Source organism: Crocodylus siamensis, chromosome 15 (genome assembly GCF_052110815.1).
Source record: "Crocodylus siamensis isolate JL-2025a chromosome 15, ASM5211081v1, whole genome shotgun sequence".
In the NCBI taxonomy this organism is placed as follows: domain Eukaryota; kingdom Metazoa; phylum Chordata; order Crocodylia; family Crocodylidae; genus Crocodylus; species Crocodylus siamensis.
The window spans coordinates 18,717,797-18,741,106 of record NC_143409.1 but is presented as its reverse complement, the minus strand read 5'-3'; the positions used below and the strand labels follow the sequence as shown (position 1 = coordinate 18,741,106).

General features: G+C 45.4%; 1 protein-coding gene across 4 annotated transcripts in view; it reads left to right on the top strand.

Annotated features, from left to right (window-relative positions):
• Window positions 1-23,310, top strand: part of GABPB1 (GA binding protein transcription factor subunit beta 1) — a 55,509-nt gene that overhangs the window by 20,296 nt on the left and 11,903 nt on the right. For all 4 annotated transcript variants that reach the window (XM_090029060.1, XM_090029057.1, XM_090029058.1 and 1 more), the window contains 3 exons: window positions 6,877-6,988; window positions 7,376-7,489; window positions 21,727-21,912. In XM_090029060.1, coding sequence (XP_089885186.1) covers window positions 6,877-6,988; window positions 7,376-7,489; window positions 21,727-21,912 — 412 coding nt within the window. The remainder of the gene's footprint in view (window positions 1-6,876; window positions 6,989-7,375; window positions 7,490-21,726; window positions 21,913-23,310) is intronic.

The window sequence follows — 23,310 nt, the reverse complement described above, 5'->3', positions numbered from 1 at the left end:
CAGGCAGGAAGTTCTGGAAACCACCTTGGGGTAAGCATGCAAAAGACTCTGTCAGCCAGAAGCTTCTTGTCTCTAGTGCCCCCTGGCTGGGGTGCAACTGGCCAGGCTGGGGTGGGGGGTGGTTGCTTAGCAACCGGAGCCACACCTCCTGCGTGGAGGCACTGGCTTGCACAGGGGTAGCGAGGGCCAGGGCTTACGGAGGGGCCTAGTGTGCCAGATGGAATTACCTGGCAGGCAAATCAAGCCCATGGGCCGTATTTTGCCCTCCCCTAGACTAGATACTAACTCAGTTTTCCCTAACAAGGATTGGAAAGGCCCAACCCTTGGAGTAGGTTTTCTAGTTTACAAGTATATAACTTGCATGGATCTTCAGATGAGTTTAGGATAGGGGTGTACCAATAAAGATTTTCTTGGCTGATACCAATAGGTGGTTATTAACCAGTTATATTGGCCAATGCAGTCTCCTGCTGGTAAATCTGTTGCGGGGAAAGGGTCATGGGGGAGGGAAGGGTCACGGGGTTTGCAGATTGAAGCCCCCACAGTGGTCATGAGGGAGGGAAGGGTCACGGGGTGTGCAGATTGAGGCCCCCACAGTGAGAGAGGGAGTGGGACAGGGCCTGGGGCTGGGGATGCTGCCCAGCCAGGGCAGTGAATGCAACCTTGGGGCCAGAAGCAGAATGGAGCTGCGGGTGACTCGTCCAGGAGGCACGGGGTATGGGGAGGCAGAAGCAGCTCCCTGCCACTGCATGCAATCTGAGGGAAGCATGGAGGCATGTGCCCCCCAGATTTGTGTAGTCCAAGAGTAGGCTTCCTGCTCTGGGCTCGGGGCCAGGGGCAGCGCCACCTTCTTCCTGGTGGGGGGCCTGGCCACGGCAGGCAAGAACAGGGCAGGCTTAGCTGGGTGGGCTGAGTGATGACATTGGAAGGGGTGGCTGTGGGGGAGGGCTACAGGGAATTTTGGGGTGACTATAATCCCCCCAATGCTGCTTCTGCTTAGAGCACTCCACTCTGCTGTCTTTCTCTTGGGATCTCTTGTGCCCTGAGCATGGGCATGCTGGAGGGGAGGCTTGGGGGGCTATAGCCACCTCTCCAGGCATCACCACTGCTTCCCACCCCACACAGCTGGGCCTGTCCACTCCAAGCCCTGCCCTGGCCCACCCCACCACCAGGAAGGGACTGGCGCTGCCCCTGGCCCCAAGCCCTCAGTAGGCAGCCTGCCTCCACGCTGCACGCAAATCTGGGGTGGCACATGCCCCCCATGCCTCCTCCAGGAGTATGCACAGCGGCAGGGAGCCTCTCTACTATCCCTTCCCTGTGCCCCTGGATGAGCTGCCTGTGACTCCATTCTGCTCCCTGCTGCGGGGTCCCATTCACTGCCCTGGCTGAACAGCGCCTGCCCCAGCCCCTGCCTCCCTCACCATGGGGGCCTTGATCTGTGCCCCTCATGCCTCTTCCTTCCCCACCCCCCAGACTTACTGGCAGGACACTGCTCTCCAAGCTGCCGGGCTGCATTCTTGGCCATGTGCATGCTACGGCTGCGCTCATGCACACGACATTTATTAGTGACATTAACAGCTGAAAAAAGTTGATTGCAGATAATGTTAATTTTCCTATTATCAGTGCTGATCTGCTATGCGGCCAATATATTGACGCACCTCTAGTTTAAGATCTGAGATGAGAACTGTTTGGCCTGGAATAAGGGAGGGTGCCAGTTATTTGAGACCCCAAATCCTAGGTAGCTGGTCCTGCTAACAGTCTGCTGTTGCTTTTTGCTTTTTCATTACAAAAAATGAAGAACTTTTTTAATCACTTCTTTCCAAAGAGCACAGCAAGGGGCAGGGGTGGTGCTTACTTCTTTAGCATACTTTATTTAGTGTTCTGCTTTCCTCCTCTCCCCTCTGCTTATGGAGAGAGTGGGTATGGAGGGTGGGGCAGGCAGCTTACTGATATGAATGTTTTCACATGCACTCAGCCATCCTTGGGAATCTTTCGAGCTCAAGACCTATGGGAGACTCTGGGACTGGAGAAAAGGAATCTGTGCATGCCTCCTTCCTTTCAGTCTTCTGGTACATACAGGGGATTGCATGTCTGCCCATGGCCTGAAGTGCTTCAGACTGGAGCACAATTTGAAGCAGATCAAATATTCATCTGTCCATGGCCCAAGATTATTTACATATTTTGGTGCAGGTTCTCAGTCCTTTCCCTTCTACAGTCTACCTTCAGTAGCTCCTAGACCAGTAGTTCTCAACCTTTTCAGGGTCATGGCACCCCACCATCACTTTTTTTAAATGCAGCAGCACACCTGGCTGAGAGCTACTGTTGATGCTGCCTCACCTTATCTTAGTGCTTCTCAGCCATGTTCCTGCTTCTGCAAGAGCTGTGCAATTACAGTGTGTTGCAAAGCCTGCCCAGAAAAGGCCACACCACATGCATGCACATCTCTTGCTTTAGACTCTGATCAGCCTAAAGCAGATAGGAGTTACTCTGTGCTATGCAGCTCTTTGTGGTCTTACACCCCCAACACTCCTACTGGACATGGAAACATATGGGACAGATCTACCCATGCTTGTGTGTCATGGGGATGACAATGAAGTGGCTATGGTATCACAGAAGACTTCTGCCTTTTATTTTGGGGTCTGGCTTCTTCAGCCCCTGGCTTGATAGCATCTATTCCAAGTATGGCATAAAAGCATTTCTCTTTAGCCATGATATCACTGAATGCACTGATGCAGATCTAGAGGGAGGCAGTGATCCTGCTACACTCGTTAGAGCGCCAGTAGCACTGACCAGGCTTATACCATTGACAGAAAGACTTAAAGGAACCACAGTCATTACTCTTATTTACTTCCATATTGCCGATAGCACTAAGGCCCCGATATTTCTGCAGCCAGGCTTCCTAACAATTTTCCCCGTGGCCATTGGGAGTGCCATTAGATATATTGAGTTCACTCTCTTGGGATTCTTTGGTGTCTGAGGATGGCTATGGCTTGGAGTATACACACGAGTGCTCTTCTAGAGTATCCATTGCTGTATGATGTCTGGAGAATCACCTTGGAGCAAATACTAGGATACCAGGCACTGATTTTTGTGAGGTTTTTAAGGGACCCTATGCCACTGTGGCTGTATTGGTCATGGACCTCATGAAAGGAAAGCCGAGCCAAACTCCCAGTTCTCCAGACTGTTCTGGGTAAGGGGCAAAAGCAATCCATATATTACATAAGATGAACAAGATGCACCAGTTTGCACCAGAGGTGCATAGGGGTATTTCTGCTCTTGACTCATAACAGAAACAAGAAGGCCCACCAGATCATAGCTATTTCTCAAGGCAGTGGAGTCAGAGATTGGCTTTATTACGCCATGAATATGCTTTTCTGTGAGCTTACAGTTCAGTATCCCTGGTTATCAGGTCCTGCCATCAAGGTTTAGCTCCATGGTCTGAGAGGCCTGCCTTCTTTTTGAACAAGCTGTTATTTTGCTTGAGGGAAGAATTTATCTCATCTGGCCTTTTGACACTATCAACAGCTAAGGTTAGTTTACAGGTGGTCCAAGATAAGGGGCACTGTATTTTCCCATTTGATGGGGACAGAAGTAGCCAGGCCTACGTGTACAGAGTCCGGTGGAGGACCTTCTGTTTTGAGGGAATGGAGTTGTTCAGTGTCAAGTTGGATTCTGTACTTCATACCCTGAAGGATTCTAGAGTGATGCTCTATTCCTTAGGCATTTACTCCCTGGCAGCTTAAAAACAACAAAAAAAGAGGTCCTCTAGGTGTCGTCTCAAACATGAACCCCCTTTCTTCCATCAGACCTTTTCCAGCTGCCTTACACAAAATAATGATTGTAGAAAGGCAGCAGACTACAACATCTAACCTGACCATGGATAAAAAGACATTTTGAAGGGGTTATTGAGACATCAAGACCAATTCATGTGATTTCAGAATCAATTACAGGACCATCTGGGAACTGCCTTGCTCACTTCAGGTACCAGTATTTCTGTATTAGGTAATCTTGACTGATTATACCATTCAGATAAACTTAGTCACTCTTCAGGGGTCTTTCACATGAGGTCCTGTTATTAGAAGAGGTTCTCTGCATGAAAGTAGTGGACGAGGTTCCTCATCAGAAGTGGTGAGAGGATCTACAGCTGCTGCCCTAATTCTGAAGAAGGTCCATGTTGGACATGAAGAAAATCAGTTCCTTAGTTCATAAGCAGAAGTTCAGGATAGTATTGATGAATGACCCTTCTCTTGATTTACAGTTCTTCAATTTATCTTTAATCCCTTTTCACAGAGGTAATCCCTTCTCACTGAAGCTTGCAGTAAGCCAGAATTTCAATTAAAATTTTACCCTCTGGTCTGTAACTTCAAGGGTATTCACAAAAGTGTTGCTCTGGAGATGGGCTGCTACTATTGTAAGCAATGTATGAAAACCTTCCTTGGATAACTGACTAGTGAAAATGAGATTTTTTTTTATAGGTGTTTAAAACATTTGACTCATCCTCTATCTGTTTCAAGACTTGGGTTTGAAGGTAAACAACCAGAAATCGAATCTCATAAAAACTTGCATTCATTGGGGTCACCTTGGACTCTGGATCAGATATAGCATATCTTTCTCAAACAGGTTTAAGAGAGCCTGATTTCACTACTCTGACCATACCAACTTCTGCAGCCTTGTGCATTTAAGTGATACCACATGCCAGAGTACATTTTGACACATGGTGGGATGTTGAAGATTGGTTTGTTCAACAGGCAAACAACTGCTGGATATTCTTGTGATTCCTGTTAGCTTTGTCTCCTTTGAAGTGTCGAAAGGACCTTGAGAATATCCATAGGAGAGTTCCTTTTACCTCTCTCCCTTACTTTTGAGATGACTGTGACATTGCTGGAATACACAGTAGACATGGATGTTCTTCAGCTTAAGTCCTGTGGTCCGAAAAGGGAAAGATCTGCTTATCAAAATTCCAGAGTCTAGAACAGTCTGAAAGGCCTAGCAATCTTTTCTGCAGCACATCCTGGTATAGTCTGTAGCAGTGATTCTCAACCAGGGTGCTTTGGCACTGTTAGATATACAAACACTTGCACATGATTCACAAGATTAAACCTGGAGATTTCAGTTAGGAATCCATAGATTCAAAAACGTTCTGACCTGCTATGGTCTTTCTGAGTTTTTTGCAACAGAAGAAGTCCCCTGTTACCTTTCACTTGTTTTTTGATTGTAGAAACATAAGAGTTGGCATTTTCTGAGGGGTGCCTGGAGTCTAATGAGGTTGAGAATCACTAACCTATAGCAAGTTTGACAAACAGCATCACAGATATATTTTACATCAGCAAACAACATTTTAATCTTCACTCCCACTCACCAGCGCCAGGCAGTGATTGCACTCTCAGATAGTTGCAACACACACTGTTCTGGTGCATCAGATCTGCCTTCCTACAATACTCTGTTAATCAGAGTAGCTGGGTGAGCAGACTTAGCCAGCACCTCTCTTCTAGTCACAATCAAATGATTCTAGGGTGGACCAACCGTTCACAGCTTAAACCAATGAGAAACATCAGGTTTTTTCCACAAAAATCTTGAATCAAGGGGGTTTTCTTATGGAATGGGAATTGTACCACCGACCGTCTCATTTCCAGAGTTCTTTGCAAAGCCAGGCAAGTCATGGCCAGCTTGATCTTGATAGCCTGATGTGGCTGAAACAGTTCTGCTTCCACAGTATTTTACGTCTCATATTTAGCCACCCAGAATCTGTATCTTTTCTCCTGGAACTTTTATTCCAGGATGGAAAGGAAATCCTCCCTGAGGCTTAGATTCTGGCTCCTGAGTGAGGAGTGGGGACTGTTGTGCCCCCTTTGAAACATCTTGGCCAGTAGCAGGAAGATCTTGGTAAGGCAGGCTTACCAGGCAAAATGAACAAGATTATTTTCTTTGCATGCTATAGGATGTACTAATGTGAATCCTCCTCAAGGAGTCCACCAGAGCTCAAGCAACATCTACAAAGTTGCTGAAAAATACATTCATCCTAGAAATCTGTGAAGTGGCCATTTGGAGTCCTGTTTGTACATTCATGAGACATACAGTTTCTCAAGCCTCAAGATCAGTAAAGTAATTCTTCACTTGCTGTTCCCTTGACTCTGCAACTCTGCCGCCATCCAAGTGTCTTAGTTCCTACTTTGGAGTCACATACAGAAGAATGTTTAGATGGATGATCACTCAAAGGAGAACGTAACATAAGTAACTGCTTGGAACTGGAGTTCTTTGCTCTCCTTACGCACATTTTGCAACCTGCCCTCAAATGTTCTATTTCTCAGAACCTAGCACACCTAGGGTTCTGGAACTGAGAAAAAAACTGAAGCAGAGTAGATGTATTCTGGTTTTTCTGACCTTGGTGCCAAATATGAATAGTAGCAACAAGCATGTGTGTACTATTGTATTTTCTTGCATACCGTCCACCCCTGAATAAGCTATACATCTTGTTTTTAAAAGACCAAATGAAGAAAAAAATTATTTTCTGGCTTCTGTAGCAGGAGCCTCTGTTATGGGGAAAGAGAGAGTGTTCACAGCTAGTAGCTACAGAACCACACTGCTGCATTACTTTCAATCCCCCTTATCCCTCTGCCTGCAGAGGCAGAAACTGTTATTACCATATTTCCTCACTTATGGTACATACTACAATTTCCAGTGGCTAAATATTGGAAAAAAGGTGCATATTATGTGCAAAAGAATATGGAATATAGGAACTGCTAGCTGGAAATGTTTCAGAATTCAAGCACTGCAGTGGAATGTACGTATTGGGTATGTCTTAAAGAACTCTAATTCCTATATGGTTAGTACCTTTTCTTTATCTGCAGACTGAATAGTATTTTTACCTTTGCCTCCTAGATTGCAATGCAGAACCAAATCAATACAAATCCAGAGAGTCCAGACACTGTGACAATACATGCAGCAACACCACAGTTTATCATTGGACCTGGAGGTGTGGTGAACCTAACAGGTCTGGTATCTTCTGCAAATATATCAAATGCAGTGGGCATTTAGATGCATATAGGAATAGTTATTGGGATTGTATATTTAACTGATTTTCACCATTTTATAAAAAAGCTACTGAGAAAAATGATAGGAGTACAGTAGTTGCCTTTTTCCTCTTCAGTGTTTTTTTAATATAAATATCATGATGCAGAATAATAATCTACATTGTAATAATTTCTCAGTCTACATTTGCCTAACAAACATGCCTTCAGAATAGTACTTTAATTTATAACAAGAACAATATATTCCAATATATTAAAGTCTTCACTATAATAAGTAAGAGTTTTAAAAAGAGACTACATAGTCTTTTTTGTGCAGGTTTGTAAATTAACTTTATCTTTTCTCCTTTTAGATGAAACAGGAGTATCTGCTGTACAGTTTGGAAATTCCTCCACTTCTGTATTAGCTACATTAGCAGCTTTAGCAGAAGCATCAGCACCACTGTCCAACTCTTCAGAAACACCAGGTTAGAAAGCAAAGTTACTTATTTTGCCTGAATAAATTAATTAAAGTACACCAGAGTAGAACTTTGCAGTATGAAAATAGATTTAAACTCAGTTTTTTTTAAAACTGAAAAGAAAAATTTCCCTTGCATCCAGAGAACCAGTGTGGAGGAACTTGCTTAGTAAATTAGTTCAGAATAAGATGTAGGTACAGTTAGTGTTGTAGAATCTAATGCAAGCAGCATTCATTTGGTCGAGTAGTTAACATTGTTCATGAGATGAGTTGGGCCATAAATTGGTTGATGTCCTTTTGGTATTACTTGAAAGGAACTATAACATTTAAACAAAATATTTAATGTTTAAACAGTAAAGTTCTGACTTTTTTATCTGTTTAAATGATTTAGACAAACCATAGTATAAAGGCTAGAAAATACTTCTAATGCCTTAGATGAAATGGTTAACTTGCAACTCAGGCGCTTACCAGAAGACACAAGAGTGCTCCACATCAGCTCACTCTGGTTGGAGCCATAGAGATGTAGTATGGACAAGAATGCACAGCTGTATATTTACACTTTGAGGAATCTTGTAGGCAGGACAGGACTGGAAAATCCATTTCTGGGTAGGCATTGCCGCTTCACTTCATAGGAGCTGTTATCATCTCCCACTAGTGTGTGCAGTCAGCTATAGCATTTTTTCACAGTATGTCCATAAGAAAAGAAATTTACAGTGTCGTTTTGGGGACTGCCAAAGTAGGGGAGGGAACCACTGATCCCAAATTCGTTGAGCACCTAACAACCAGCATCTCTTCTTCCCTTCCTCCTGCTTTTAAAAAGGAGTTAGTCAGCTGTTCCTCTCTTTGGAGAGCTCTTCAATTAGTCTTCCAGATCTAACAGGGAGTGGTTGCCATAGGTGTGTTTCCCAATCACATTTAGAGAATTTGTATGTGCTTTCTTTTTGCTTCTGTCTGTTTTGATGCACCAGCTCAGGCAAGAATGAACAGTTGCACTTCTGGTGACATCAGCATGAGTAGCAGGGCTCATTAGACCTAGTAAATGTGATGACAAAACAGTTCCCTTGGGCATTCCAACCCAATCCACAAAAGTTTGTTATCTGGCATTTGGAAGGAAGCATTTAAGGACAGAAATATGTCATGGTAATCATTACTGTTATGACTTCCAAATAGGTCACAGCATCATCTGTCATTGGGCTAAAAATGTAAATATAGTGTACAGAAAGAACAGAACTTTCAATCATACAAATAACAGAAAATGGCACAGCAGTCCTTCTGTCCAAAGCTATTTTTGCAATAGAAAAGCCGTGGCAGAGATTTATTTATTTTATGTACGGTAAAACATGTAGAGAAGCATTGGGGAATCAGGTACCATGCTTGTGTTCTGTTGCATGGGTAACTTAATTCAGGGTATAAATACCCTGATGCATTGGATGTGTCAGGAGGGACATAGCAGGCAAAATGCCTTTACTTTTGCATGCGAGTCTTACCTTCTAAGAACTGTAGCAATCATTTTGGTGGAGGCATATACTTCTAAAGAAGAAACCTGCAAACTAGTCACCTCCTCCTTTAGAAAGCAGCTGTTTGCATATCATAGTACCTCAGTCAATCAGGAAATGGCCTATTTATATAGATATTACAAGGTATAGTATTAGGTCTGAACAGTTTTCATCCCTGGTTACTTGCTGTCAATAGAATCTCTCTCATAAGCTGTGAGCATTCTTATTCTTAAAAATAGAAAAACTTTATATATGCTTACTTAGACAGTTTATTGTAGTTTTCACATAATAAATCCTGTCTGCTTTGGGTAAAATGTCGATACAAGATACTGTTTCTTCATGACTACCAGAATTCTCCTGCTTTGCAATAGACCTAAGCCTTAGAACGGGGTGGGCAATTATTTGGGCCCAAGGGTCATATAGGGAGTGTTGATGAGCTGTCATGGGCTGGGTCAGCACCCTCCCTCCCCCTTGTACAACTCCCAAAAACTCCCTATGAGGCTTTGGGCAGGCTGGGAGCAGCGTTCATGAGTGGGACAGGTGGGCAAGGCCTATCTGCTCCCTGTGCACTCTGTCCCGTGGGGGTTGGGGGCATGCGGGGCTGTAGTGGGCGCTGCCTGGGCACCAGGTTCCAGGAGCCAGCTGGTGGTGGGATGGGAGAGGGATGCATGAGTCATGTGCAGCATATCTCGCCTGGGTGATATGGTCTGCGGTTGCCCCCATGCAGTCCACATGGAGCTGAACCCGACCTGGGGCAGCCTGTGCCCTGCTCCTGCCCATGCCCACCAGCCTGGCTTCAGCCCCTGCCAGTGCGCAGCTTCTGGTGGGGCTATTCCCAGTGCAGATACAGCTGGTTGGGGCTGCTCTGCTCCCTCACCTCCAGTGGGAGCTGCCTGGCTGAAGCTTCCCTCCTGCCTGCACCTGCCCAACCCCAGAGCAGCACATGAGGGGCAGGAGTGAAGGAGGAGCTGCCATTGGAGGTGAAGGGAGCAGAGCAGCACCCATCTGGCTGCAGCTGCACTGGGAACAGAGGGAGCTGTAGGCTAGATATCAGGAGGTGCTACTTCACGGTCAGGGCGGCTAGGATCTGGAACCAACTTCCAAGCGAAGTGGTGCAGGCTCCTACCCTGGGGGTCTTTAAGTAGAGGCTAGGTGAACACCTTGCTGGGGTCGTTTGACCCCAGTACTCTTTCCTGCCGTGGCAGGGGGTCGGACTTGATGATCTACTCAGGTCCCTTCCAACCCTGGAAACTATGAAACCTATGGATCCACTCAGTTGGTAGGCTAGGTCCAGCCTTATAGGCCTTATTTTGCCCACCTGTACTTTAGAAGTATACAGCTTCCACAACTCATTAAAATGATCTTTTTTCAAGTTCTTTAGCAAGAGCACTGTATCTTTATGTTGAATTCTGTCCTCCCAGTATTTTGAAAATCTACTGCAGGAACTGACACCCATTTTTCCTTTCTTAAAATAGTATCTACATATAACTGGAATACTCCATAAAGTGCTTCAACTGAAGAGGATAACTGAAAACTAAAATTAAACAAACACCATTCAGGAAAGGCCTAGAGAATTTTTCAAGAAGTATCATATATTTGAATGAAAATTCATACGCAATATAAGAGAGTATTGGGAAAGGGCTAATTGTTATTTTATTCAGAAGTCCTTATTAAATAGAAAGTGATAACTGGCTAATGCTTCATGTCTGTTAGATACACCTGAAAATAATTCAGTGAAATTTAAGCCAGGTGCCAGGAGTCTCCACTGAAGGTAGAAAGGCTTGGAGAGTGGTAGAGGGAATCTTTCCAACTAAAATAAGTTTCATATTTCTTACATCTTCATTGATATGTAAGAGACAAAAGAAGCCTGTATTCACTTGTGTATCAGTAACAGGGTACTTAAAGGTATGCTTTCTGTGTACTTTGTAACATCAGCAAAAGTTGTATGTTTAAAAAAATAGCAAACCTTTACAGCCAGGCATTCAATTTTGGTTCTTACTTTCCCATAGCTTCCAAAATATACCTCCTGAACAAAGAAGCACGAGGAACTTAATTTGCTGCAATTCTTTTGTTTGGAACCATTCACTTTTCTTCTGTCTTGTCTAGGTTAATTTTCCCTAGGTCCTTTCCCATTAGACCTGTACAGACTGGAATTTAAAAAAATAACTTATTTTACAAAGAGGTGGAGAGAGAAATGTGGACCCTTAACTTGTCTAGAGTTATTTTTCTTTTAATTGTTATTCCATTAGAGAAGGGTTGCTTATATGAGTGATGCTACTGAATTAGGCCAAGTAAGACGGTAGAGGAAAAACTAAGGTGTGAAAACATGAGTAGAAAACAAGAATAAAAGTGTTGTTAAATGAGGCCATGCTGAATGGAATTAGTGAGAAATAAGAGAAATAGTAAGTCCTAGGGACAGAGAATTGATAGCAGGACCCCTGGAAGATAAAATGTTTTTAAAACATAAAATTGATATAAGGAATTGCAAAAGTAATGCAAAATCAGTGTGAGAAAAATATGTCCAGAGGCAAGTAGCAGAGAAGCAGGTCTGAATTGATTAATGGGAAACACCTGTGCCTGACTTTGAATTATGTATATAGGGTTGGCTTCAGGGCTAGAGGCACCCTCTGGTCCCAAGTGTCATAGGGAGGAGAGCTCTCTGGAGAGCAAAGTGAACTAAGCATATACAGAGCAATTGGGTACCCCAGGGTGCTGTTGGGGCCCAGTTGGTTATTTCTGCTGTTCTGGACCAGGAGGTTCAGGAATGGCTTAAGGAGAGGAGGTACGGAGTGGGTGCCAGCAAGGCACTCTGTATTTTGAAGCTGCAGAATGAGGGGTTCAGTGCTGTGAGTTGCAGGCTTAAGATCCAGTGGGCTGCAGTCAGGGCCAAGGTAGAGAGAGGGTGTCTAGTGGGCTAAAGCCAAGGTAGGGCAAGGGCAGCTGCAGAGAGTAGATCCAGTAGGCTTCGGTGTGGCTATTAGGAGGCTGAAGGCCATGATTTGTAACCACAAGGAAGGATTGGTACAAGGGAGGAATTTTAATTAGTGGGCTTTGGACTTAGAGCACTGAATCTGATGCAGTACAGAGGGATAGGGCCTGGGGTCCAGAGCATTGACAGAGGACCCAGGGCCCAAAACAGAAAGAGAGAAATGGATATGAACACACAAGGTGGTGGCTGAGGCTAGTGTGAAGGAGAGACACCCTGCTCAGGAGATAGAGAAGAGATCAGGCCAGAGTGAGGCCACCCATGATGATCAGGGTGCGGTACCTGAGGTCTCATCCCAGTCTCTGAAGGCAGCCTCCCTAATTTTGTACTAATGTTCCATCAAGGCATGGCACGTGGGATGGGAAGATAGCTTGGGGGACCAGGCAAGAGTAGGTGAGGTGGCAGGGTGATACCATAGAACAGTGGTGCTCAAACTTTCCCCTGCAGGTGAGATGAGCACTGCCTAATCTGACTGTGGGCTGGATCCAGCCAGTGGTCCCAATCCAGTGCCCAGAGCAGGCACAGCAGACACTGTTTGGCCACATGGAGCGGGGTGGAGGGCAGGTCAGACCCAAGCCAGCTCTGCAGGGGAAAGGAGCTTGACCCGGCCTCATGGAGGGAAGGAAGTATGGCCAAGCCCCAGCCCAGCCCTGTGGGGGGAGGGAGGATACATGGCCAGGCCCAAGTGCGGAAAGGGAGCTTGGGCCAGCCCCAGCCTGGCTCTGTGGGGAGAACGGGGTGTGACCTAGCCCCCCCGAGTGGAAAGGGGCATGGCCTGGCCCCAGCTGGCCACTGTGGCGGGAAGGGGAGTGTGGCTTGGCCTTGTGGGGGAGAGTGGATGTGGCCTGGCCCTGCAGGGGAGGGGTGAGCAGCTGGGCCCTGACCAGCCACACAGGGCTTGGGGTTTGGGAAGTTGGCAAGGGGGAGAGTGGTTACATTTTATGGTCATTGCTCCCCTGCCATCAAACTTCTGAACCCATGGGGAGCCCTGTGGGTCAGATAAGCTGGCTCCATGGGCTACATTTAGCCACAGGGCAGAGGCTGAGCACCCTGCCCTGGACAGGCAGAGTAGGAGTGGGGACAGGGTTTGCTATGTGGGGGCACCATGGGTACCCTCTGGATACAAGCATTGTAACAGTCAGCATTGCTGTTCTGAAGTTTTTTTAGGATTCTCAGTGTAGAAAAGTTTTTATCTGAGGCAGTTTGGAGCCAAACATAGTGAAATACTTGTAGCAGGGTAGCTGTATAAGAATAAAAGCAAAATTAACTGAATTGACAACCTGACTCCAAATGTGCACATGGAATGTGTGTTTGAGGTAAATCATAGAAAATTAGGGTTGGAAGGGACCTCGGGAGGTCATTTAGTCCCGTGGTTCTCAACCTTTTTATACCAGGGCCCATTTGTAAACATCAATGGCCAGTCCCAACCCAGAAAATAGCTTAAATAGAAAACAGCCTCCTGGCCCTGCTGGTGCCCTTCACTCCCAACCCCCACCCCTGCTGGTGCCCCTTGCTCCTGACCCACTCCCCCTCCCCCCCAACCAGGACACATAGCCTCAGTGTGTGGGGTGGGTTGTGGGGCATAGGGGGCACATACCTTTTCAAATTTGTCCACCCATAGCATGGGCAGGGCTATAGCCTGGCCAGACCAGCATGAGCAGGAGCTGAACTCAGCATGGGAGAGTGGAGCAGGGCGTTGAGACACATTGCTCCCACCAGGACCCCTGTGCCAGTCATGTCGCCAGCAGTGCAGAGAGTAACAGACCAGGGGCAGGGCGGGGGCTGTGCTCCCCTGACCTCCTTCCAGCAGCCACTTACATGCCAGGCCATGACTCTCCCAGCCTGCAAGGGGAAACCTGCTGTTTCCCATGTTTTTCTCCTTTAAAATATAATCCATTTTTAAAATTTGTTCACGACCCTTTCATATATTCTTTCAACCCACTCGTGTCATGACTGATGGGTTGAGAAACGCTGAGCTAGTTCAACCCCCTGCTCAAAGTAAGACAAACCCCAACAATATCATCCCAGCCAAGGCTTTGTCTATCTGGGTCTTAAAAACCTCCAAGAATGGTGATTCCACCACCTTTCTGGGTAACGTGTTCCAGTGCTTTCCTACCTACCTAGTGAGAGATTTTCCTAATATCTAACCTAAATTTCCTTTGCTGTAACTGGAGACGATTGCTCCTTGTTCTGTCATGTGCCACCACTGAGAACAGTGTAGCTCTATCTTCTTTGTTACCACCCTTCAGGTAGTTGAAGGCTGCTATTAAATCCCACTGTAGTCTTTTATTCTGCAAACTAAATAAGCCCAATTTCCTCAGCCTCTCCTCATCAGTCCTGTTCCTCTGCCCCCCCAATCATTTTTCATTGCCCTCCACTGGACTCTCCAGTTTCTCCAAATTCTTTCTGTAATGTGGGGCCCCAGCTGGACACAGTACTCCAGAAGTGGCCTCAGAAGAGCTGGATAGAGGGAAATAATCACTTTCCTCAATCTCCTGGCAATGCTTCTACTAATGTAGCCGAGTATGCCATTAGCCTTCTTTGCAACAAGGGCACACTGTTAGCTCATATTCAGCTTATTGTCCACTGTAACCCCCCAGTCCTTTTCTTACAGAGCTGCTGCTTAGCCAGTTGGTCCCCTGCCTGTGCCAGTGCATGGGATTGTTCTGTCCTAAAGACTGTGCATGTGTTCTTATTGAACCTCATGAGATTTCTTTTGATCCAATCCTCCAATTTTTTGAGCTCTCTCTGAATCCTTGCCCTATCCTCCAGCATATCTACTTCTCCCCCCCAGCTTGGTGTCATCTGCAAACTTGTGAGGGTGTACTCCATCCCATTTTGTTGATGAAGATAATGAATAAAACTTGCCTCAGGACCAACCTCTGAGACACTTCACTTGATACTAGATGTCAGGCCATTGATTACTGCCCATTGAGCCTGACAATCCAGCCAATTTTTTATCCACCTTACAGTCCACTCATCATACTTCTTTAGCTTCCTCAAAAATGTTATGGGAAACTGTATCAAAAGCCTTAATTTAAAATCAAGGTTTATCATGTCTACTGCTCTCCCCACATCCATAGAGCCAGTCATCTTATCACAGAAGGCAATTAGGTTGGTCGGGCCTTGGTGAATCCATGCTGACTGTTCCTAATCACCTTCTCCTCCAAGTCCTTGTAAATGGGTGCCTTGAGGATCTGCTCCATGATTTTTCCAGGGACTCAAGTGAGGTGAGGCTGACCAGTGCATACCCAAGAGTTCTCGTCTCCAGCTGTTTCAGAAGGAAAAGTCCTCTTTTATTGTTTCAGAGACTGAGGTAATGTAGCTGCTGTTCCACATGGCATTAAAGTATCTGTTAGTGCTAGATAGGATGGTGTCCTAGAAATACCTAGATGTGGAGCAAAGGAAGGCCCTTCCTTTAATTAAAAAAACATTTTTGGAAAATCATATCCCATCCCCCCCTCCCCCCCGCAGCATGTTGAAACCCCCCCACTTGTGTTTGTTTCCAGAAACTGACATTTAGGCTTTGGACCCTGGAACACAGATTGTGTGGCTGTCAAATTATTGATCGCTGAGGAATAAACCCTAATAGAATTTTTTTTTAGTGATATGTGTTTGTTTAAGATAGACTAAGTTTATTATAAATGCATTCACTATTTCTTCCATATCACTCTTTATTTAATGTAGTTAATGTGACTGCTCTCTTGTAAAAACACTTCCTAAGGATTTATTTTTTTGCCTTTTGGATAGTGACCTTTTAAACAGAAAAGTCTTCAGAAGGCAATGATTGCAATCATTATTTGAATGAAAGAGTTATTTTAAATTGCCCTGTAATTAATAGCAAAGATGAAAGCCTTAGAATTGTATCTACCCAATCTCAGATCTGTCATTTCTGTGATGACATAGGTTATAGTTTTACTCTCTGTAGATAGAAAGCTTTCTGATGTTTATTCCTTAAATCAAAGCTTTTGCTTTTAACATTACGTATGTTGAATATAAACATATATTTGATAGGCTGTGATTTTGCTTCTGGTTACGTTGCTTTATGCACATTAGTATTGCGTCTATTTATTTATTTATTTATTTATTGAATAGGTTTTTTTCTGTTGACATTCTCAAAACTAAGGGTGGCTGTGACAGGAGCCTTGTTATAACTTAAAGGGCAAACAAAAATAACCTAAAATGGATAACATGTAGTTTGTCAATATTCTGAATATTATCTTCACTGTGTTTGGGCATGATTCATAAATGTAATGTAGATGTGTAAGGATAGCTTGCTGCCAAAATTAGTCATGAGTTTGAAAGATTTAAATGCTTTATTATCACTTTTACAAAGTAAAAGTGTTAGGCAGCACTTAAGCTACCATTTTAACTTCATCTGGACCTCATTCATTTTCCAAAGTAAAATTTTTCCACTCCATATTTTGTGTTTGGAAATAGAATTAGTTAAGTACTCTTTGTCTAGTTCTACTTGATACTGTTGTAAACAGTTAGATTGTGGTGCTGGAGTGATGTAGCTGTGATGGTGAGAAAAAAGGATTTTTGTGGGTTATATCTTTTATTGGACAAACTGCATAGTTGGGAGAAGTTTAGATAAGTTTTCAAATGCGGCACATTCTTCTTTAGGTCATCTTTAGGTTGTGGATTTTCCCTTGTAGTAAGTGGAGATTTTTCTATTGAAAGGTTGAGGTTAGCTGGTTGTATCTGCAATATCTATGCAACACAACTTCCTATTTAGAGATATTTTTTACCTGTTGTAGCCAAGAATACAGACACTATAACTTGAAAGCACTCAGCCAGATTCTCAGCTAATGTAAAACAGGGTCACTCCATTGACTTATCCATATTATATGGATTTACATAATCTGAGATTCTAACCCCAATTTGCATCTTTTATGAACTCTACACTGGTTGTTACTGCACAAGAAAAGGATCTGGGAGTCATTGGGGACAGTTCTCTAAAAACAGTTCAGTGCTTAGAAGCCATCAGAAAAGCAAACAATGTTAGAGATTATTGGGGAAGGAATTGTAAACAAAACAGTATCATTGTGTCCCTTTTATAAATACATAGTGCATCCACACCTTGAATACTGTACCCAGTTCTGGTCCCCACCCCTCAGAAGGACAGCGGTGAGCAAAATACGGGCCACAGGCTGGATTCAGGCCATCAGGCACTTTAATCCGTCCTGCGGTGCCCACCAACGAATTGTACCCTACCCAGTCCTTCCACCCACGAGGATGGGAGCGACACGCCCATGAATATAGCCCCCACAACATACCCTATTGAGCCTTGTTCCCACCCTTGTGGGCAAAAGGGCCTGACCCTGTCACACCCAGAAGCTGTATGCTGGCTGCTGCTGCAGGCTTCCCTGTGTCCCAGTTGCTCTAGGCAGCAGGTAGGGAAGCAGCAGGGGTGGGGCAGGAGTACAGAGCCTGGGGCTGGGGCTGGGGCTGGCAGGAGCATGGAACCTGGTTGGACAATACGTGGGTGTCAGAATGGGTGGGAGGGTGTGGAGAACCCTAGACAGTGTGCAGTTCTGGCAGGGAGCAGCGGCAGCAGCAGGCTGGGGCGCTCTGGGTACTCGTGCCCAGTGCTAGTGCCTGGCTCTGGCCAGTGCTGCATATTGCAGTGAGGTGCACAGCCTCTGCCAGGCTGTCTATTGCTGGCAGTCCCCGCACTCACGCCACATCGGAGGGAGGCCCCACACACTTGAGCAGCTGCCTTCCCCACCACAGCCAGGTCCATCACGTGGGGCTTCCCTCCTGTGCCTCACCAGTGCAGGCAGTACCACGATATAGATGGCCTGGCGGGGGCTGCGCTTCTTGCTGCACTGTGTGCTGGCTGGAGCTAGGCACCAGCTCACTGAGCACCCCCTTCTGCTGTGCCATGGGTGGAGTTTGGGGGGGTCCCCATACCCCTCCCACTGTCTCTCTCACCCCACAAATGCCACACGCATCCTGCTCCCACAACCTTTCCACATATACACAACCTCCCAAGATACCTTATGCTCCCCACCACACACACACACACAATATAAAAGACTAAGAATTTATTTTGAGTTATTATGCAATCACCTCTATATATAGTACTCAAGCACAGATCACGACAAAAATATTTTTGTAATAAAATTAAAGTATGTTATAGTAGGTGTTTGATTTCTAGTGCATGATTTGTTTTTTTTCTGGTTCTAGGATGGCAACCCCTCCCCAAAGGAGCATTTCTAGGGGGCCATGGCAAAGGTCAGGGGTTAGGATGGGACTTCCAGTCCCAAGATGGTGACCAGGGAGCAGGGCAACTCTCAAGGGGCAGGGCTACCCCAGTGGCATACTGATGGGAGGGGGCCATGGCCCCTGGGTTCTGGGCGAGGGGGAGGTGCTGGCCAGGCCCTTCAGAGCTGGGTGGAGCAGCTGCAGCCACAACGCCTCCCACATTTGGTGTGTGACCTGTCCACCCGCCCGGCGGGTTGTAGGTTTCTTTACCTGTTCTAGCTGCTGCCCCTTCCCCCTGCATCTGGTGTGCAGCAATGTTAATGTCCCCACACAAGTGCCAAGGGATGGGAGAGGGATCTCTGCACCCTGGTCAGGTCGTCCCTAGAGTAGGGTGGTACAAATTCAGGCATTGGCCCTCGGGTGCCGGTACGCTACTGGGCTACCCTTGATGCCCTCGAAAGCTCACCAAACCTCATTAAACAGCCTTCCACCTGAAATAATTCCCTCCTCCAGATATGGAAGAACAAGAGACAGTCCAGAGAAGGACAATAAGGATGATTAGTGGTATAGAAGGGTTTCCATATGAGGGGAGACTAAAGAGGCTAGACCTGTTCAGTTTAGAAAAGAGATGCTTGAGGGGGGACATGATAAGGGTTTACAAAATACTAAATGGTGAAGAGAATGTAAATAGGATTTTATTGTTTACTATCTCTCACAATACAAGAACTAGGGGTCACAAAATGAAACTAGTAGGTAGTAAGATTAAAATGCGCAAAAAGGAAGTTTTTCCACATAGCATGTAATCAAAGTGTGGAACTCATTGCCACAGGATGTGGTAGAAGCTGATGGTTTAACCAGATTTGAAAATGGATTGGACAAATTTTTGAAGGAAAGGTGCTTCAGTAACTGTTCAGCATGGGAGTTAACAGTACAGCCTCTGAATTAGAGCTTCCTATATCTTAAATGCACTTAAGTGAGAGAAGAACAGTGGGGAAAAAACCGTGGTTATACCCTGTTCATTCTCCCTTTCAGCATCCACTCTCTGCCAGTGTTGTGACACAGGATACTGGGCAAGATGGACCCCCTAGTTTGACCTAGTATATGGCAGTTCTTCTGTCCTTACATTTTTATAAATCTTGTTAGAACTACATCTAAGGATATGGAACATATGAACAACTTATCCAGGGGCAGAAGGGGGCATAGCTTTACCATATATTAACTGTTTGACAGAACTGCATGTGTGCATGCTCTTACCCCAGATAAGCTTAATCCTTAGTGTAAGACAGCTAAGTAAACACAAATTAACTTCCACTTAATGCAAGGAAAGAGCACATACATGGACAGTTACTGTGGGGAAGCTAGTGCATAGTAGAGGTGTGCAAAATGAGCCCTATTCAATTTGGATTTGGCCGAATCAGGGACAGTGATTTGATTTGTTGATTTGGATCACTGTCCCTGATTCGATTTGGCCGAATCTGAAGATTCAATGCTGATTCAGAGAATCAGCGATTTGGACATAGACACAGCTTTAAAAGTTTTTTCTACATACCTTGAAATACCAGGTGTGGCTCATGAATGCTGTGATGCTGGGGCAAATGGTGCATCCTGCAGGAACATGAGGGGGGCCCTACATGTTCAGCAACAAATCCGGAAGTGGACTGGAAGTACTTCTGGTCCACTTCTGGGTCTGCCCGGGAGTGCACTGTGGGGGCCCCCCCACACCGCCCTTGGCTCAGCGATTGGCCACAGGGGACCCCAGGAACCTCCTAGACCCAGTCACTGAGCCAGGAGGGTGCAGGGGAGTCCCCCTGCACACTTCCTGGCAGACCCAGAAGTGGACTGGAAGTGCTTATGGTCCACTTCTGGGTCTGCTGCTGAACGTGCTGGGGAGGCCCTTGCAATTCTGTGAGACGTTCCATGCACCCTAGCATTGCAGCATTCATGAGCCGGCTGCTGCCTAGAGGTATGTAGAAAAACATTTAAAGCCGTGTCTGTCCGAATCACCGAATCTCTCCAAATCAATTCAGAGGGTTCTGATTCAATTCAGACAGCTTAAAGGATCCTCCAATTTGATTCGGAGATTTGGCCACCGAATCGGGCTGAATCTCCACCAAATTGAATCAGGGACTGAAGCTTTGCACAGCCCTAGTGCATGGTACAGTTCTGCTACCTCTTATCACAATACATTGCTTTTATGTACATTAACCTTGCTATTAGTCCAATGAAGTACACTAACAAAAATGTGTGCTTTATTTCCATTTGTTTACTTCCTACATTTGATAGGAGTTTATAAAACTGCTTCATACTTATTATTTTTCAGGTTCTTGCTATCTTGCAACCTCTGCAAAAAGTCTTTTCCCCCCCGCACAACCCATAAAACCTGTAAATATGAAAAGGTGGAAATAATGTAAAAACTAGATTTCTTACATTTGGACTAGAAGTTTAGCAAGAACAACTTACAGACTTGTTGGGCTCCAAGCCTGACTAGACTGCCTACCAAGCCTCTAGATCTTAGAGGATTATGACCCCATTCAGTTGACCCCAGTTATGACTTAAAGTCACTTGACCCCAGTTGTCTTTAGGGCTGTGTGAGGCTTCGGACCGTGCTTTGGATCTGGAAAAGATTCGGATGCTGAAGCAGCATATCCGGATTGAAGCTTCTGAACCGCTTCGGAAAAGGTTCAGAACCACTTTGGAGATCCAGCCATAGGGTATAATGGCTTCATGGCCTCAGCAGGGGCCACCACCCCTGCAAGTTCCATCCAAATCGGACAAAAAACAACAAAGTTATAGATATTTAACTGATTTCCCATTATATCCTATGACTGGATCTCCAAAGTGGCTCCATATCGAAGCAGGAAACCGATTCGGAGCTCCGGATCAGATCGTTGGCATCCAAAGTGGCTGGCCAGTTTCACAGGCAGGCAGATCCTGGGACCAGCAGCCATTTTCCCGGGCCGAGTTCAGCGGGGCCCCCACATCTCTGGCTGAGGGGCTTGGCGGCCCCACCCGTCACTGCTGATTGGCTGTGAGGGCTGTCCATCATGTGACCCCACCCCTCACTGCTGATTGGCTGTGAATGCTGTCCCTCCCACCCCTCTGCTGATTGGCTGCAAGGGCTGTCATGTGGTTGCACCCCTTGCCACCAAGTGGTGAGGACGGGCAGGGCCATATGATGGACAGCCCTTGCAGGCAAACGGCAGAGATGGGTGGGGGCAGCAGCCATCTTGCTGTGGTGTCAGCCCCCTTCCCTGCTTCCCAGCAGGCTGTGCACCTAGGCCACAGTGTCCACAAAGACTTCTGGCTTCCCAGAAGGAGCCAGCATTTTATTTTCAGTAACAGACTGGGGAGTGGTGGGGGGTTGGTTTTTTGGTTTGTTATTTTTTTTATTTTTTTAGGGAGCCTGTTAAAAGTGCAGAGCCTACCCTAAATCGCGGTTTCCACAAAAACCGGTCAGTCACGATTTCAGTAGGTCCCTAGCTATAGCCAGTTAAAATCAAAGTCACAATTTGTGTATTAGAAATGTCTTGACCTCCCTGACACTTTTGTTAACAGTTGTGGCCACAGAAGAAGTTGTGACTGCTGAATCAGTGGATGGTGCAATCCAGCAAGTCGTCAGTTCTGGAGGTCAACAAGTTATTACTATAGTTACCGATGGCATTCAGCTTGGTAACCTCCATTCCATTCCAACGAGCGGAATAGGTCAGCCAATCATTGTGACTATGCCAGATGGGCAGCAAGGTGAGTAGAAACAGGAGAGCTCAGCATGAGCTTACAGGACCGCTTCAATTTAAAATCAGGATAATGTGTGATATATACATGAGTTTGTTTTATTCATTAAATTAGCACCGGAAGTTTCTGTGGGAATCTAATTATTCCTCTAAGTCCACTGTAGAAGACTGAGGTGTCTTTTGAATTACATTTTTCTATAGACCTGTATTTAAAGTGCACTAAAATGGATCTAAATTTGATTTTTGTATAAAAAAACCAACAAATTCACATTCTATAACCAATGAGATCGGAGAATATAGATGCACTGAGAAAGAGGAGAGAGAAAGAAATTAAAATGTCAGGAAGAGGAAAAGGAAATGGGGTAATTTTCTGACTTATCTCCAACAACCAGTCTGTATGAAAAATAGAAAGCATGTGGCACAGTGGGTCTGTCGGTAGCTAGGATCCTAACTCACTGGACCTACTGCAGGTTTTGAGGGCTACAGGCAGCGGCATTTGTAAGTTGTACAGGTGTGCTTTGTCAGAGCCCCCTTAGAATATCAGTGTACATCCAATTTTGGAGAATGGACTGGGTAAAGAGAGAGAGCAGATCTGGTAACTACCTCATTTGTCCCCATTGGAGCATGTGTACATTTTCCCTTGGGAGCTACATCTGCTGAGTCTGCTGTCTTGGTTCTGAACTCTTGTGCAAATGCTTCTGCAGTTGCCAACCCTTAGGGAGAAGTCTCTTTCCTAGCTTCCCAGCACCAGGCTCCTCTGTAGGGACCCTCAGTGCAGAGCCTTGTTTCAGAAAGCTACCCAGGATTTGGTACACAGTATATGGTCTATGAAGACAAAAATGTGGTACTTAAGAAGTCTTCATCTTTCCTGGAAGTAATTAAGCTGTTATTTAGAATACTTACAATATTTAATGAATCCATGATAACCGTGAATTTAAGACAACTCCCCAAAGATTAAATTCTATGTATGGTAAACATATACTTTTTTTATAGTTTTCCACGTATAGAATCGAAATTTTGAGTGATCATCTTAAATTTGTCCTCCGCAATGGGGTCCAAGGGTAGGGTCATGCTCTGTGCCCCAGGCTGGAGCAGGGATAGAGCCTACCAGTGCCAGAACAAGGGTGAGTGTGGCAGGGGTGGAGAGGGCTGAGGCAGGGGTTGGGGTAGAGGCTGCAGAAAATTGGAATCTGCCCGTAGCCTTGCAGGGGAAGGGAGAGATGCATAACCATAGCCACAACATGATATGTTGTGATTTCTAACGTAACAAAGTACTGTAGAAAATGCCATAAAAGTAGTTACAATTTTCAGTAAATACTTTATTGATGCCTTTATTGCAGATTTCCACCAAGCTATGTTTTTACCCCATTGGAAATCTGGCATTTGAGTTTACTCTTGAAAAGAGAAG